This window comes from Dendrobium catenatum, unplaced genomic scaffold (genome assembly GCF_001605985.2).
Source record: "Dendrobium catenatum unplaced genomic scaffold, ASM160598v2 fragScaff_scaffold_9, whole genome shotgun sequence".
Taxonomy (NCBI): domain Eukaryota; kingdom Viridiplantae; phylum Streptophyta; class Magnoliopsida; order Asparagales; family Orchidaceae; genus Dendrobium; species Dendrobium catenatum.
The window spans coordinates 881008-897697 of record NW_021318471.1 but is presented as its reverse complement, the minus strand read 5'-3'; the positions used below and the strand labels follow the sequence as shown (position 1 = coordinate 897697).

The 16690-nt window shown below is 35.5% G+C and overlaps 1 protein-coding gene across 3 annotated transcripts; it reads right to left on the bottom strand.

Moving 5' to 3' along the window:
- Nucleotides 1–493: 493 nt before the first annotated feature.
- On the bottom strand, nucleotides 494–9781 carry LOC110106002 (kinesin-like protein KIN-5A). Of its 3 annotated transcripts, none has more exons than XM_020835715.2 (23): nucleotides 9597–9781; nucleotides 9068–9286; nucleotides 8850–8979; nucleotides 8606–8764; nucleotides 8038–8511; nucleotides 7776–7873; nucleotides 7518–7674; nucleotides 7353–7422; nucleotides 7193–7269; nucleotides 7064–7117; nucleotides 6900–6980; nucleotides 6709–6820; nucleotides 5497–5583; nucleotides 5202–5377; nucleotides 4823–4984; nucleotides 4635–4742; nucleotides 4388–4546; nucleotides 4221–4304; nucleotides 2386–2591; nucleotides 2197–2298; nucleotides 1948–2057; nucleotides 1136–1287; nucleotides 494–1041 (listed from the first exon to the last, which is right to left on the bottom strand). In XM_020835715.2, exons 2-23 carry the CDS (start codon nucleotides 9235–9237, stop codon nucleotides 811–813), a joined length of 3159 nt encoding a protein of 1052 aa, XP_020691374.1. In that variant the 5' UTR covers nucleotides 9238–9286; nucleotides 9597–9781; the 3' UTR covers nucleotides 494–810. The 3 variants fall into 3 exon arrangements, with proteins under 3 accessions (XP_020691374.1, XP_020691373.1, XP_020691375.1); XM_020835714.2 differs by having other exon boundaries at nucleotides 9600–9781; XM_020835716.2 differs by having other exon boundaries at nucleotides 9068–9242; nucleotides 9600–9781.
- Nucleotides 9782–16690: the final 6909 nt, after the last annotated feature.

Below are 16690 nucleotides of genomic sequence, written 5' to 3'. Positions count from 1 at the left end.
GGATCTTATTTGATTTTTATAACATAAAGAACAAATAAAATGAACAACGCATACATATTCGTATAAACATTTATTTAAATTTAGATGTTATGATGACCCTACTTCACCATAGGAGATGTAAAGTTGGACTTAATGTGACATAACAGAAGCTTAGCTGATTCTCTCATTCCTTACCAAGCAAACTGCTAACCCTCTTCATTTCATCATTAATATAGCCTCAAAAGTAGCTGTTATTTACATCTCTTGAGGTTTCTTTCAGGCAATTTTCTTATTATTTTATAAAATTGTTGTATAGAAACTAACTTATTAAGATTTCGTTTGAGATGACTTTCTTACTGCTTCTTCAAGTAACTTTCTAGTAAAAAAAATATTTTTTTTTTTGTATTAAAAAGCTGCTTTAGGTAGCAGGGAAAAAACCATCCCAAACGAGATCTAAAACTGATAGAACGTAGCTTTCTAGCAACAATTTTTTTTAAAAACCAATGAAAAAGCATTAACAAAACATAAATTTTGGCTATAGTCTGAAGAGTAAAGTTCTCAGCAAGACAATAATTGAATTTGGCGCCCAGTTTGTTTCTTTCGCAATATGAAAACCAAACAATGGCGTCAAACTCTCTATTTGTCACTGGTATAGATAAAGAATATTACATATTTCATATTGTGTAACAAATTTACGCTTTCCCACCATCGAACGTTCGATAAGATAAGATAAACACTCAAAACAATCAGGAAAAAAGATGATAAGAAATGAATAAACTGCAACCTCTAACCTGTACATATTGCAGGCAAGTTGACCATTTGTAAACTCTCTCAATTTAATGTTGTAAGGGGAACTCGAGAGTCTCTTAAGGCTTGCGAATGAGACTCAAATGCTGTAGAAAGATGTTTCACATCCCCGTTTATTTGCTTGGCTGCAGATTTCGATTCCCAGAACCCTTTGAGTAGCTCCTCAAATGGAGGTGTTCTCAGCTCTTCAATGGATGCCACAGTGGGCAAATTGATTGATCTCCTTTTTGGTGTGGAACAAGAAGGTTCATACACCTGGCCAAGTGTTTGGGATTCGTGAATACTGATGGACTGTTTTGTTACCTATTAATGGATTCGTTTATGTTGTGCATAAGAACATGATAGTTACCGTGTACTCCTCTTCCAAGCATTTTCCAGCACTATTTGTGATCTCAACGATCCTGTGATAGTGTCCACTCCTCAAGTTCCTTAGATCACCTCGTGATGGCACGATGATGGAGTCGATGTTCGCACTTGCATCATGGTCAAGTTTCAGGGAACCTGGTTTTTAAGCAGATTCAAGAGGAAAGATGAGATTGATTTACAATTTTCAAGAAGCCAAGTTTCTATCATTTCTGCGTCAAAGATTGTAATCACAACATAGGTCATAGATGCTCAACTGAACAAAATGATAGGGCGGTTCATATTGAACCGCCAAGATGGGGCTGGTGGTACCAAAGGCGGCCCAAACCGCCTCACCTAGAGGTGGGACCCACATTGGCGGCAAAAAGAGGAGAGGCAGCAAGTCAATAGGGAAAGTGGATCTAATTAATTAAAAAGATTTGATATCTTTTATATTAGATAAATAATATTTTATATTTAAAGGGCATGAGGGATTAGGGCTGGGCATGCTTGTATTGTTTGTTCTGTTGAAGTTCTTTGGTGTTTGGGCTCTAAACTCTTGTTTAGAGATTTTGAGAGACGATCCTCCTCTCGAATTGATGATCAACTGTATCTTTGCTTTGTGTTTGATTTGCTTTGATTTCCCTTATAAAAATCTGATGTTTGGAGCATATTTTCTTGAAGTTCTCATATTATTCTTGCTGATTTTTCACCAATTTTTGCTAGGGTTGCTTGCGAACTCCAGTATTTTCGAGAGGATTACTTGCGAACTCAAGTATTTCCTATCACAAAACAAGTGGAGAAATGATAGAAACTCACAGTTTATAGAGGAATGAAGACCGTTGTTTGCGTTATCAACATCCCCAAGTGCATTTGAAGCAGCAGAAGACAACTTAGCTCGTAATAGCTGATTGGCCTCCATTCCATTCCTATTGTTAGCAAGTTTAAAGCTTTAGCATTTTAATCAAATCTATGTATCACTGACCTAAGAGCCACCTGATACTAAATTACCAGTGCCCTATCATCTATTAGTAAGTGTGTTAGCAAGATCTTGGTACTCTTACTCACCAAACAATTGACTCCACTGATGCAACATTTCCTTTCCACAAGCTCAGCAGAGAATCCTGAGCATCTTTCCACTGTCTTGAACCCATTTTGGCCTTTTCCAGACTGGACGAAAGTTCAAATTGTTAGGATCTGATCAGTTTCAAGCATAATAAGTAAGTTGGTTTATGGAACTGGCAATGGCTGACATACCAATCCTTCAGACCTTCTTCCAAGCAACATCTTCCACTATCGACCGTTATAGTATCCTGATGATAATTCTTTTCAGTTTCGTTCATGTAAACCATCCATTTTTCTTTGACAGATGAGGTGAAATCATGAGCATTAGACATTTCCTTCTGTAGATTGCTTGTTCTATCAGCAGCGTTTTCTCTGAGAGTATCAACTGCTGTTTGAACCTGGAATAAATGAAACCATAGATCATGCAAACGGTCACATGTACTGAACTGACAAGCAAAAGCTACTAAATGAACAAAATTTCAAGCAATTAGCCTCATCATTATCTATATGAACAAGATGTGTTCTCAAAGTATTATGAAAAATATGTTAGGCCTAACCATTACTATATTGTTTCAACTGAGCTCATTAAATTCCAATCAACACAGATGGAATTTAGAATCATTAACACCATATCAATTGTTAGTTACTACTCACTGTTATTCCTATTTCCACTAATTATAATTACAGTTTCATTCTGTTATTGTTGTCCTTATGTTTATGGTTGCTGTCCTGTCACCCTTTTAGGGTGTTTTCTCTATTGGATGCCCACTGTAGTCCTTTGTTGTTTCTATTTTTTTTGTTTATGCGGCCCTGAAAATTCTTATTGTTCTGTTCTCCACTGCATTGCTATAGTTCGTTGTTTCTCGTTGTTTACCTTTCCACTATTACTACTAGGTGCCTCCACTGCCTCTGTTATTATGCCATTGTTGATTCCCTTGTGTTGCATCAGTGTCTGGGAAGGTAATTTCCTGTTTTTGTTGGATCCTTGAGCAACACAGGAAGTAAAATTTACAAAAAAGATTCTAAATGTTAAATCTGCGTAATTTTTTACAAAATTTGTGTGGTTTTTATTTTGGCCTTTAAAGGCTATAAATAGAACTTCTGTGACAGGTAAAAATAGTTGAACATCAGCTACTTTTATAGAACTATAGTTTTCCTCTCTTGATGCGGGTACTTACAATATGTGTATTTTCAAGTACTTCATGACTTTTTCTGAGGGGAGGGAGACTCCATATATCAGAGAAAAATCTGATTTTTTTCTTTTGCGGGTGATTTCTAATGGAGAATTTGGGAAAAGGATCAAAATAATATCTTGATTCTTTATGAAAGATCAAAATAGACTCCAGTATTAAAAGATCATTTTAGTCCCTCAAATCCTTAAAGAGAAACATCAAAATAATCTCATTATAGTAATATTTGATCTTTTATAAAGAGTCAATGGACCATTTGGTTCTTTTCTCATTTCTAATGTTATTCTTATCATTGAAATTGCTTAATCATTGATTTTACAATGTGATAAAAAGTTGATCAAGATATATTTTGTTTCTTTTTGGAAGCACGACTTTGATCGTTGTCAGAATTTTATGTTCCTTAGATTTTGAGAAATTTTAAATTCTCTTACGGATTTAATAAAACATGTTTGCTGACCTTACATTAAAATTTACAAGTCCGACTAAAATTATGATTTTTTTTGTGTTTTCATCTTATATATCATCCTAAGTTTTAAAAACTCTAGGCCATCAACCATCCTGCATCGGCTATTCTCACAAATATATGGACAAACTACTCAGCAAGTGTGTTTCCCCATGGCCTTCAAGCCATAAATGAGGCGCAATTGCAACAGAACGTTTTTTACCATATGATCCCCACGCATAAAAATTGCCATATGTCAAGTATTTGATAATCAAAGCTGCTAAAAAAGCATTACGTACCCTACAAAGCTTAGGATTTTCAAAGTTTCAACAAAGACAAGCCCAGAAGGAAGAGCCAAAGAAAAATTCTATGAAAATATAAAACATTTTACTTACCAAACTTATTTTCCTAGCACTTGAGCTTGCCAGCATCTCTGCCACCTTCGCTAGCAATTGCTTTTCTTCATTGGCAGCACATTCCTACATGATAGCATGTAGTAATACAGCTTAAAGAATTTGATATCAGAAACACCAAGCATTCAAGCACTGCAGAAAAGAATTACCTCAAACTTCCTTTCTAGCTCGCTGAGCTGCTGGTATTGCGAAGTCTGAGTTTCTTCCAAAATTTTGCTTAATTTTGATACGTGAATGTCTAGTGTGTCGAAAAAATTAATGGTTGTATTTGAGATAGAGCGTGTTGTCTCCACAGTTCTTAGGTGTCCCTGGTTTAGCACCACATGCAAAATTAGAAGTGAGCGCAAGGACAGCCATTAAAAAAGAACAAAAACTTAATCTATGATGTTCATCAACCTCACGTTGCTGCCGTGCAAATGCATTTAATTTATCCTCTTGGTTAAAAAGAGCTCTTTGAAGCTCACCAAGCAAATTATCAGCCTCTGAAGCAAAACCTTTAAAGCACTATAAAAGGGAATTCAATTAAATCCTCAGTAGCCACTGCTTAACTTGAATGGTGTGAAGGAGTAGAAAATTTTACTCACATCCTCAAGAGCAGAAGAATGTGTTAGCACTTGTGATTTCAAATTCCCAAAAGTTGATTGAGAATTTTCATCTAGTTCTCCAGCCAAATCATCCAATACTTTGATCCCAGATCCATACATGGCTTTCAATTTTTCAACCAGTCCTCTAAGTTCATCGGTAGCCTGAGAATTTTTTTGTTAAGTAAGAATAAAACAAGGCCATAGGATGGTTTAATATGTGCAATAAGTTGAAGCAGATTTATCAAGTGTAAGACTTTGTTTGGGAAGGCTTTTTTACTGCTTCAAGAAGCAGTTTTTTAGTAAAAAAATTTAATTTTTATACTAAAAATTTACTTTAAGAAGCAATTAAAAAGCCGTCCCAAACGAAGCTTAAATGTACCGTAATCTTTGCAGAGACGAAAGATTGCATGTCTTCTTCCATTTCTTTCAGTTGGTTCTCCTGTTGTGTCACAGAAGAGGAGACAGTCTTATGTAATACATCCAACTGCTGAGTCAACTGAGATTGAAAACGCTGCACAAGAATTCTGTTTCCCTCCTCTATCTTATCTTTGCGTTCTGAAAAGTTATCAAACGTGAAACTATTAGTACAAATTGTGCATCTCATTTAACATTTCGAATGTGCAACAAAAACAATGAGGTGTTCCAATTGGGCATAAACAGCAGAAAACACCGACCAATTTTAGAGAACAATCCAGAAATATCAGCAGCAGCATTCTCTAACTCTGATTGAAGGCCATGTGCACGCTCAACGAGCGATTTCTCTGAAAGCCAAAAAAAAACAAATTATCTTTGGGGCTTGGGAAAAAAGAAAAGTACAGAAAAAATAGAGAGGAAAGAAAAAAATATAGAGAGAAAAGAAAAGTATCTTCATATGATTTTTCTTAAACTTAAATAATCATATGATCGACTTCCATAAATTTTAATTTGATGTGAATTATGGAAGAAAGGTGTTTGTCAAATGTATGTTAAAATTATTAAAGATATATATAATTGAGCATGAACTATTATTAAAAGTTTTGAATTGAAATAAGAATTTTTAATTACAGCTATATTACGTCAAGGATTAGCATTGAATCAATATATTTCTAATTGGTCAGACATCTGAAAAAAAAAGCATAATGAAAGAAAATGCTTAGAAGATAGAAGGCTTAAATTGGTAGGACAAAGATCAAGTATATGATATGTAAGTTTAGTAAGTGTAATTTAACAATTAAAAACCGATATTATTAGAAGATAAATTGGTACCTAAACATAAGTATCTTGGATTTATTAAATAAAAACAAGAGGATAAAATTTCTATAATTAAAATTATGTGGGTAAAATAAAAAAGTATCTTGAGATTATCACAATATAAAAAGTTATCATGGAGACCGAAAGTTTAATTTATAAAGCTACAATTGGGTTAGTTATATTGTATGAATTTGAGCATATAGTAAAAAATCATCGGTAACTAGTTCCTGTGTGTGACAGAAATAAGGATGTTAAAATGAATGTATAACAAAATTAAAAAGGATAAATTAAAGAACAATTAGATTAGAATAATGATTGGAGTGTCATCTTTGGAAAATAACATATTTGAAAATACATCAGTGATTTGGGCATGAATAATAAATGGTTGGAAATATATCATTAAATGGGTAGATAAAATTATTGTCAGAATATTAGGAAATGCATCATTCAAATCAGCTGCAAAATTAAATTGCATTAGCATGTAAAGAGCAATTATAATCACAAGCTATCTTAATAAAAGATGGGTGATGGCGATACAGCAATTTATGTATAAACCACTCACAAAATACAAATATAACTATAAAGACAGCAGTTTGAGAAATAGAAAGCTCTTAATCCACAAAGAAAACTCATTATCATTATGAGATTCTATAAACCTGATTGGAGGAGATTCGATATCAAATATTCCTTTTCTCTAATAGTGCACTTCGCCTGTCGATATCTTTCTTCAAGGTCAAGAAGTTGATTTTCAGTTTCCTCCAATTTTTTCTGCACCAACAGCAGATAAAAATGAATATTCGTTCTTGTCAGGTGTTGCTATTGATGCACAGATTGAAGTTAACAATACCTGGGTTTTGTCAAGTTTTTCACTTAGTTCTGCACTCAATTTTTGTTGAGAATTGTAAAGCTCTTGAAGACCACCTAATTGCTGGTCAAAGAATCATATCGAACAGTTAGAAGTACACAAAATTTCACTATAGGGGGGAAAAAGGATTGAGCTAGGGAAGATACCTTATCTTTCGATTCCGATTCGCTTTCCATACGTTCAATTTTTTCCGCCATAGCCTTAAATAAACAGACATGATTACTTGAATGAATAGCATAATGCAGTTCTAAATATCAGTTACACTATATGCCAACCTTCTTTTCAGCTTCTTCTTGCAGAAAACGATCCCTAGGAATATAGATGCCATTTTTCTCCCTAGCAGCATATACCTCTGCAAAATAAGTAGGTGTCATAAAAACTAGCAAATATAAGAGAGAGAGAGAGAGAGAGAGAGAGAATTTCATCAGCACAGGCCTTGTTTAAGACGATCAATCTCAGAGTATAGATCCTTGATCATTGCAGATTTCATCATCTTTTGATTAACCTGCAAAAAGGGAAAATTTTTCAAGGTCAGCACTACATTATTTAGAGTGTTTTCACCTACATTATCAAATAGCCATTTGAGATGAGTTACATTACCTCTGGCTTGTTCTTTATATTTTTGGCACGGTGAGCATAATCTAAGGTGCTCAGTGTCTCTTCCAAACAGTAAATTGAAGGTGATATGGTAGCAATGATGCAAGTCTTCGTTTTCCCACCCAAGGAATCCCTCAATAATCTTGTTAGCTTGCTATCTCTAGTAGACCAAGCAATACGAAATTCAAAAAATTCATAATGAAAGAAAGTTCAACATATTTCCATATTTCAATAGAGAAAAAAGAAGAAACTTGTAGCCACCTGTATGGAATGTGGCCAGAGTGCTCTACTAGTGTATTAATGACACGACCCAGTGTAAGAAGACTTTTGTTTATCTCTCCAGCTTCCCTTGCCCTACCCTGCAATGAGGAAACTCATCACAACCCAAAGTAATACTTATCCTTCAAACATGAAAGTCCCTCAATTGCATTCTAGTGACATTTCTATGCATCCTTCATGCATTGAGACTGTGAAAAATATAAGGCAGTGTGTTCTTGTAAAGTAGACAGGAAGTTTTACTTACATCCCTAGCACCTGATCTTGAAATATTCTCTGAACCAGCTAAATCAACAAGATTAAGCTTCCCAATTTTGATCATTTCTTCCCCCTCTGGAGTAACCTCCTTGATGTGAATTGTGATGGAAAATATGGAGTGAGAACGACTGCTTTGTTTGTTTAGTAGAGTCTCGGCAGTTCGCCTCTTTGCAGAACCTTTCTCCAATATCTTGTATATTTCGCTGGCTGTACGAACCACCTCCTCCTCCAACCCTCTAACAAATACACCTCCTTTCCCATCTTCCATTAGAGCTATAGGTTTCTTTGATTTGTCATCAGGGAACTTTGATTCATCAGGAGCTAGAAGATCTGTAATTTCCTCATTGTACAGCTCTAAAAAAGTAACCTTCATGCTGTACTCTGCACATTGTGCTTCTAGTGTATCAAAGATTTGGCGAACAGACCTCGGGATCACACCAGCATCACTTGGGAACTCTCCATTCTAGAATATGCCAAAACATAACGTTAATCCAAAAAAATTTCAAAGGAAAATACAGAAGCAGGTAGGCAAGCAAAAAAAAAAATCAAAAAATCACCTTAGCCTTCTTCCCTCCACCTTCCATTGTGTATGTTTTGCCAGTACCAGTCTGCCCATATGCAAAAATCGTGCAGTTGTATCCCTCAAGAACCTCATTCACAATAGGAGAGATAGAATGATTGAACAAATCCTTCTGTTGGGATGTTGGACCAAAAACCTACATGGAAACAGCGAAGAATTGTTAAGCCTAAATTCATAAATCAAACTTCAGAAAATCAAATTTCACTACTTTATTTTTAAACCTTGTCAAACGCAAACGTTCTGTCGATCTGTTTGTTTGCAATATTCTGCATTGCCGATACTTCCCGCCGCGGCTCGTTGCAGGATATAACCACAGGCGTCCGCAACCTCGCCTCTTCTTCACTCAAAGGTCTATCAAATTCAAATGATTACAGCAACAGTTCAGAATTTACAGCGATTTAGTCAAAATATCGCTTATTGGGTTTGACATGTCACTCACCTGCATCGGAGGATGACCTGAACGTTGACGCCCTTATCCTTATCATTCTTACAGCTTAAATGGCCGGTTCCATCGCCAGATCGGAGATCTCTTCCGAATTTCTCGCTCGATCTAGGAGTATCACAAGGAGAAACCGGCGTCCCACTCCCTTTCTTCTGCAAGCTATCCATTTCCCCTATACTCGAATAACTCAACAAACACGAAGACAATTCAAGAACCCTGCAACCCCCAGAGCCCAAAAAACATTTCAAAAGGCCGAAACTATAAAAAAAATCCTAACTTTTACTAAGATCCATGAAAAACCGCTTGAATCCAACAAAAAAGACAATAATAATCAACAAAAACGGAAAATGCGAGGCTATCGCCAAGTAACACGGATCCTTTCCAGTGAATCAACAACAAGAAACTTCAAATTTTGAGAAAGCCGGAAGCCGGCTGACGGGATAAGGAGAAATGACGAAGAAACGCGGTGTAGACGAAGTAAGAGTAAAATGCCAGATGGAAGAAATGCAAAGACAGCAAATAGAACAACCTGCGACAGATCCGCCGCCGGAAAAAGGACAATCGGCGGCGATTTGTGCTGCCGGCGGAGAAATTTAGAGCAGCGGGAACACCTCGCACTTCGATATTGGATCACAGGACCCTTCTCCTTCTCCTTCTCCTTCGATCGGGGGAGTTTTCTCTTCCCCGGCTTCTGTTGTCCTCCATTTGAGACTTCGCTGACGCCGGTGATTATGTTAATTAAATTATTATAATTTATTTAGCCTAATTGTTCTTTGTTAGCGATTATGAGTGATTATTACCACTTTTCGTTTATTCCAAAGAAAATTAATGAAATAAGTTAGCAAATTCAAATTATGATAATTTAAATTGTCTTTACCTTTATTTCTTTTACTTTAAATATAAATAAAAATTAAAATAATTTTCGAATTTTTATAAAACATCAATATAATACCAACTATTTAAAAATCTCATTTTTTAATCCGTAATTTTTTAAATAAAAGTCTAAATGAGATTTTACATAATTAAAATTTATTTTGATCCTAAAACATTTTATTATAATATTAAATTAATAAATGATTTTTATCTCTAAAAAATAATTAAACTTAAATAATAATAAAAAATAAATAAATTGCTTGATTTAAAATATCAGATAATATGATTTAATGATTATTGATTAGGGGGAGCACCTTGCATTAATGCCGGTATTATACGGACTGCATTTCTAACGATCACGGCGTTAGTGTGGCGTTTGGCGCCGTCTCCGACCGTTAATAACGACCCATTCTCTGGCCCAAGGATGCCGCTTTCATTCACTTTTGGTAAATTTTAAAAGTGAAGGCTATTATCACTCCCTTAACGTTACACCCACCATCACACCGCATGGTGGGCCCCGCTATAGAATGCTTGTCAGTCGTTGGGTGGAAATTTTGATTTGGTCTATGTTTTGCCTTTAGAAATATTTTCTTTTAAATTAAGAGTAATAAAAATAGAAAAAATTATTATTATTATAATTATCAAATTAAAAATATGTTAAAGTGGGATTCAAATCATTTGATTTATATTAAGATAAATATATTTTAGAATATCTTATATAACACCAATTTTAAGCAAATTAGGGTTTTGTTTGAAATGATTTTTTTTATTGTTTCTTAAAATATAATTTTAGTATCAAAATTAAAATTTGTATACTAAAATTTTATTTTAAGGCTTCATTTGGGACGACTTTTTTATTGCTTTGTAAAGAATTTTTTTAGTTAAAAATTTTTTAATTTAAAAATTTTACATTAAAAAATTACTTTAAAAAATAACAAAAAAGTTATTTCAAATGAAATTTAAATTTCTTAATTAAAAATTCATAGCACATTATTTTGAAGTTTTGCTTCAATTAAAATTGAGCTGAACTGAAATAAACTGGAAGCAAGAACCATATGATTTTATCATAGCAATCTCATCCTTTTGATTATCACCAGCCCTAAATAGGGAGCAATCATCCAGAGATCAACAATCACGCGTCATGTCACTTGAAACTTGGTATTGAGCACTCGGTATTATTCGGTATACGTCTGGATTTTCGGTTTTTTGTCCGGACGTAATAATTATCCCCCCAACTTACGCAAATCATAAGACCCAACAAAGGTCGCAAACTGTTGCAACAATTCCATAGTCATTGCCTTCATCTATTTCCTTAAAGAAAATGCTCAAAATGATTGTTTGAGTCTAATTTGATCAAATCATGTTTGAACTATGATTCGAATTCAAAGTATTTCAAAGTAATTTTGTTCACCATAAACTCCAATAAATACTTATTGAATAAAACATGGGTCATTTCAAATAAAAAAAAAAGAATTTTTTGGCTATAAATTTTCTTACTTGCCAATAAATTCTTTTAAAAATTTTAATATAAAATTTACTTAAAATATATTAAAATTCAAAATTTTAATCACAAGTTGTTTAAAATATTCAAAAAATACATATTTCTTTTTTGCATTAAATGTTTCATTATAATTTTTTTAAATAATCTCTCATTCTTTTTACCATTATATTATAATATTAACTTAAATTATAATCACTCTCTCTCATAATAAAACCAGTTCGAGCTCAAATTTAATTAGATTAATTAATTCGACTAAAAAATTCCCCTAATTTTATTAGTGCAAAACACAAGCCTCTCTATATTCGATCAAAAATTCTATCCAACATATCAAACAATGACGAAATAAATAAATAAATAAAAATCTTATAAAGTAAAAAAACAATTTTATTACTGCTATGATGAATTGGAGATTTTATTCTTCAGTGCTCCATCTTCAAGAAAGAAAACCATTAAAATCAACTGCTGAAAACTATCTTAATTTACAACACCTCCAGCTTAAAAATACAAACACATACACAGTTGTACAAAATTACAGTTATGATCCATTCATAAAAATAAAAAAAATTACACTCTTGTGCATATAAGAAAGATCTCTCATTTATGATGAACCGATTTCACTACATGAATTAGAAGAGTCTATTCGAGTACTAGAGAATGCCACGTGATCATGCCTTAAATCATAGAGTAATGATTCATATGCACTTCTTTGACACTTTAATTATGCTCCAATCCAGTCAAATGAGTTGTCATTTATTGCACCAATGTCTTATATTCAGAATGACTAACTATTCTCATATTACTATAACATATGGTTCATGACATTCTCACTTCCAAAATGTGCTAATTAACCATAGTGCTTTACATCATCAAGCATAACATTATGCCTATAAATACATTAATCTTTCACTAAAATAAGGGGGTTACACAACTACTATAAGAACTCAAGCTCTATATTTAAGCTAACCACCTACTCATAGATAAAGTCAGCCTAGAAGAAGAGTTGTTGAAATTTCCTCTTTGATTAGTAAGGCATCTCCTTATGCATGCCTCTTATATAATGGATGTATGTTATAATATTTAAGCCACTTAAAAATCTATATGTTTTTCCTTATTTCCTTTTTATGTGTTATTTGTGTACTCTATCATGAATACAACCTTCCATTAGAAAATAAGCCTAATTAAGGAGTTAACTCTCTAATTTGATGTCTTCTCCTTCGCATTTACTTATCTCACTGTGAACTAAAGTTAGGTTAAATTCAACCTTTTTTTCAGTCATCTTTCCATCACCCACATCTCTAGTGCTCTTATTGAGACCAATAAGATAAGGTTGAAAAATAAATGAAAGTACATTTTAGTTTTCATAACCATATATGCCACTTCTAACTTCATATTCATTCGCTTTTATTGATTGAGATGATGAGGATTCCTCGTATCTTAACAAAACTTCTATGACTATGTCACAGCTCCAATAGCTCTCCAAAAAATAGGCCTCCGAATTCAAATTGCTTTCCATATTATCATAGTAACTCTAATTGATGCTATTGATTATGTCATTCTCTCAACTTTGCCTCCAAATGATGCAAATTGGGTGCAAAAGATGGTGTCACATGGTAATTTCAATAACTTAAACTACACCAAACATCACCATACTTGTTTCTCCATTATCAATCATTGAGGGAAGTATCCAATGAAGGAACCCTATTTTTACCATCCATTTTTCTTCAACTTGATCAGCTCCTCCCATTTTTTCTTATAAGAGATCATGAAAGAGTTTTAAATGATGAAGTTCAAGCTACCCTAATTCAACTAGTACAAGGGGCTGAATGGACCCCATGGTGCTCTTGGGCAACTTTGACGATGTAATATCCCGATGGAAGTCTTTTCTACCATGCATGACAACTTTGACAATGTAGAAGTCCTAGTGCTAACAACACAAACTGTAACAATTCAAACTCTTAACTATTAAGATATTATCTACTTTACTTTATTGTCTCACAGTTTTGTCCCATTGATGTAACTTCCCAGTAAGTCATTCATCCCATGACTGTTATAATACGAGAGCACATTTAACTCTGAAGTTTCTAATGAAATTACATCTGTTACATCAAAAGCCATCTCAATATTGTAAGAGTTTAACTTTATTTTATTAAAGGGTTTCACAAAAAGTTAGCTAACTCTTATTATGGATATATGAGATTTACCTTTCAAATATTTAATCATGGAAAAACATTCAATAATTAATAATCATCAAAATGCTATAAAGATCATCAGTTTTAATTAATATTCATATTAAATTCATACATGATATAATTCATTTACAACTAAAGATTGGTAGCATTTATATTATTTGTTTTATCATGCGTTGGATCATATGATAGGCTTTATGTAATGTTAAGCTATATGCTCATTCTATTATATTTTATGCATACTTAGGTTTCAAAAAAATCATGAGGATTGAGAAGAGTGGGAGATGATTCGAGATAAGTTATATGTTTTAGGTTAGTAATATAAATACTATCTTTTACCATTATGGTCTAAACCGATGGAAGTCATGAATATTATATATAAATCTTCTTAGATATGAACAATGTTTATAAATAAAAGATCATATTTCTATCTTTCCATTATAAATTTTCTATCATAAATGTTTATTGCTTTATGAATGATTATAAGTTTATGAATATGATTTATTTTATCTAATTATATAATTATTTGAATGAAACTTGATACGTTTTTTTAAAAAATAATCTTGATTGGGCACGAATCTCGATGCAAAATTAAGTTTGAAACTTTCGAAATTAAAATTGGGACCATATGAACTCCGATTTCAGCAAACTTACAGTCAAACTGAACGTCTCAAAAATACGAACCCAACAACACCAAATTTGACTCAATCCGAACCCAAATGGGTCTAAATCAAGGGTCTGAAGCACTGTTGGAGGGTTTGAACCACAATTTGGGTTACCAAACGGTTTCCAAACATGACATGCTTATAGTCGAATCGAGCGGCTCGACGAGACAAATCCAACGAGCCCAAGATCGCCAAATTCCAACATCATTAAGACCTTCAATTGTCTAATGAATGGTCCACAATTAAGGGATTCAATATCGGTCGTCCATCCAACTACTCGGTCCACTCCCCATTTACCCTTGATCTCTCACCTATACAGGCCATGCCACTCCAGAAATCTATAAATAGACCCTCATTTCTATTGAAAGGGGATGGAAGCAAGAGGAGACGAAGGAAGAAGAGAAGGAAGAAGCTTCTCCTCGACCACGGCCGGACTTCCACCGGACCACCGCCTGACATCGTTGCTCCGCCGGACCACCACTTGAGGCCCTCACCTTCGCCAGAACACCGCTTGAGGCCCTCACCTCCACCAGACCACCACTTGAGACCCTCACCTCCGCCGGACCACTGCCTGACATCGTTGCTCAGCTGGACCACCACTTGAGGCCTTCAGCTCCGTCGTACCACCACCTGACGTCATTGCTCCGCCGGACAACCGCCTTACATCATTGCTCCGTCGGACCACCACTTGAGTTCCTCAGCTTTACCGAACCACCGCCTGACGTCGTTGCTTCACCGGACCACTACTTGAGGCCTGAACTTCTATCGGGCCACCACTTGACACTGAGAGTTCTCCCGAAGTACCACCCTTCTACTACGATCTTTTGGACCATGGTCTCATGCCAACTTTGGCCCTTCCGACCTCCATCGCCTACTATGGTTGTTCTGACCTCCATCACCAAACAACGGTCTTTCAAACCCCAGTCTCCTGCCGACTACGATTCTTCTGACCTTCGTCATCTACAATGGCCCTTCCGACCTCCATTACCAGACAACGATCTTTCTGCCCCCGGTCTCCTGCCAACTATGGCCCTTCCGACCTCCATCACCTACAATGGTTCTTCCGACCTCCATCACCTGACAACGGTCTTTCTGATCCCGGTGGCGACTACGGTCCTTCCGACCTCCGTCGCCTGCTATGGTTATTCTGAGCTCCATCACTAGACAATGGTCCTTCAGACCCTAGTCTCCTACCGACTACGGTCCTTCTAACCTCCGCCACCTACAATGGTCCTTGTAACCTCCATCACCAGAAAACAGTCTTTCTGCCCCAGTCTCCTGCCAACTATGGTCCTTCCGACCTCCTTCGCCTACAATAGTCCTTCCGACCTCCATCATAAGACAACGGTCTTTCTGATCCCGGTCTCCTACCGACTACGATTCTTCCGACCTCCATCGCCTGCTATGGTCCTTTCGACCTACATCGCCAGACAACCATCTTTCTGATCCTGATCTCCTACTAACCACGGTCTTTCGGACCCCTGTCTCTTGCCGACTACGGTCCTTCCAACCTACATCACCTACTATGGTCCTTCCGACCTCCATCACCATACAACGGTCTTTCTGACCTCCATCTTATCTACTATGGTCATGCCGACCAAACAAACATGTCTATATTGTAACTCCCACCATATAATGCGCTCTATATGATTTACATTTGTAGCATCAAGCCAAGGCCTTCTCCCAAGGAAGGGCCTCATTTGTAATCGACTATAAATATTAGTGGATTCGTTTAAACTAGGCCAGGCCCTGTGGTTTTTCCTCCTTTTCAGGGGTTTCCACGTAAAAACTTTGGTGTCTCTTATGAACGCTTCACCCTCTCTCTTATCTGATTATGTGCTAGATCTTCGTACAATGCTAAGACCTTAAATTATACATTTCTCTACTACCGCGAATACTCCAGGACGCAACAAAACTTGTGTCTAAAAATATAATTTCATATTTTGAATAAATATATTAAAGCCCTACTCACATGCCACACTACAACTTAAAGGCAATATATCATGACATAAGAGTTACACTTGGTTGGGTCATGATACTTAGGATTGTAATCTATCCGAGCCAAATTGATACTATAAGATGCTTATATTCAACTTGAGCTTGGCTAGGCATTTATATACATGTATGTATGTATATATGAATGTACATATGTATGTATGAATGTAAGGGTGTCAATTTTGGATCACAGGTCGAGTTCGGGTCGAATACGGAACTGACCTGAGTTCAAACAGGTCGACCCTAACCCGACCCGGGTAGGTAAACAGGTCAAAAATTCGAACCTGGACCCAACCCGGTTGGTTGTCGGGTTATCCCGACCCGACACGGGAAGGCATGCTGTGACAGGCGCGAACGCGGGATCTAACACGGGCGACCTGGGGCGGACCAGAGTTGCGGG

Coding starts and splice junctions, on each gene's coding strand:
- LOC110106002 (XM_020835715.2), bottom strand. CDS start 9,237: ATGGATAGCTTGCAGAAGAAAGGGAGTGGGACGCCGGTTTCTCCTTGT. Junction 7,675..7,775: donor TCTGGCCACATTCCATACAG/GTGGCTACAAGT, acceptor TTGGTCTACTAG/AGATAGCAAGCTAACAAGAT. Junction 4,305..4,387: donor AGCTAGAAAGGAAGTTTGAG/GTAATTCTTTTC, acceptor GCTATCATGTAG/GAATGTGCTGCCAATGAAGA.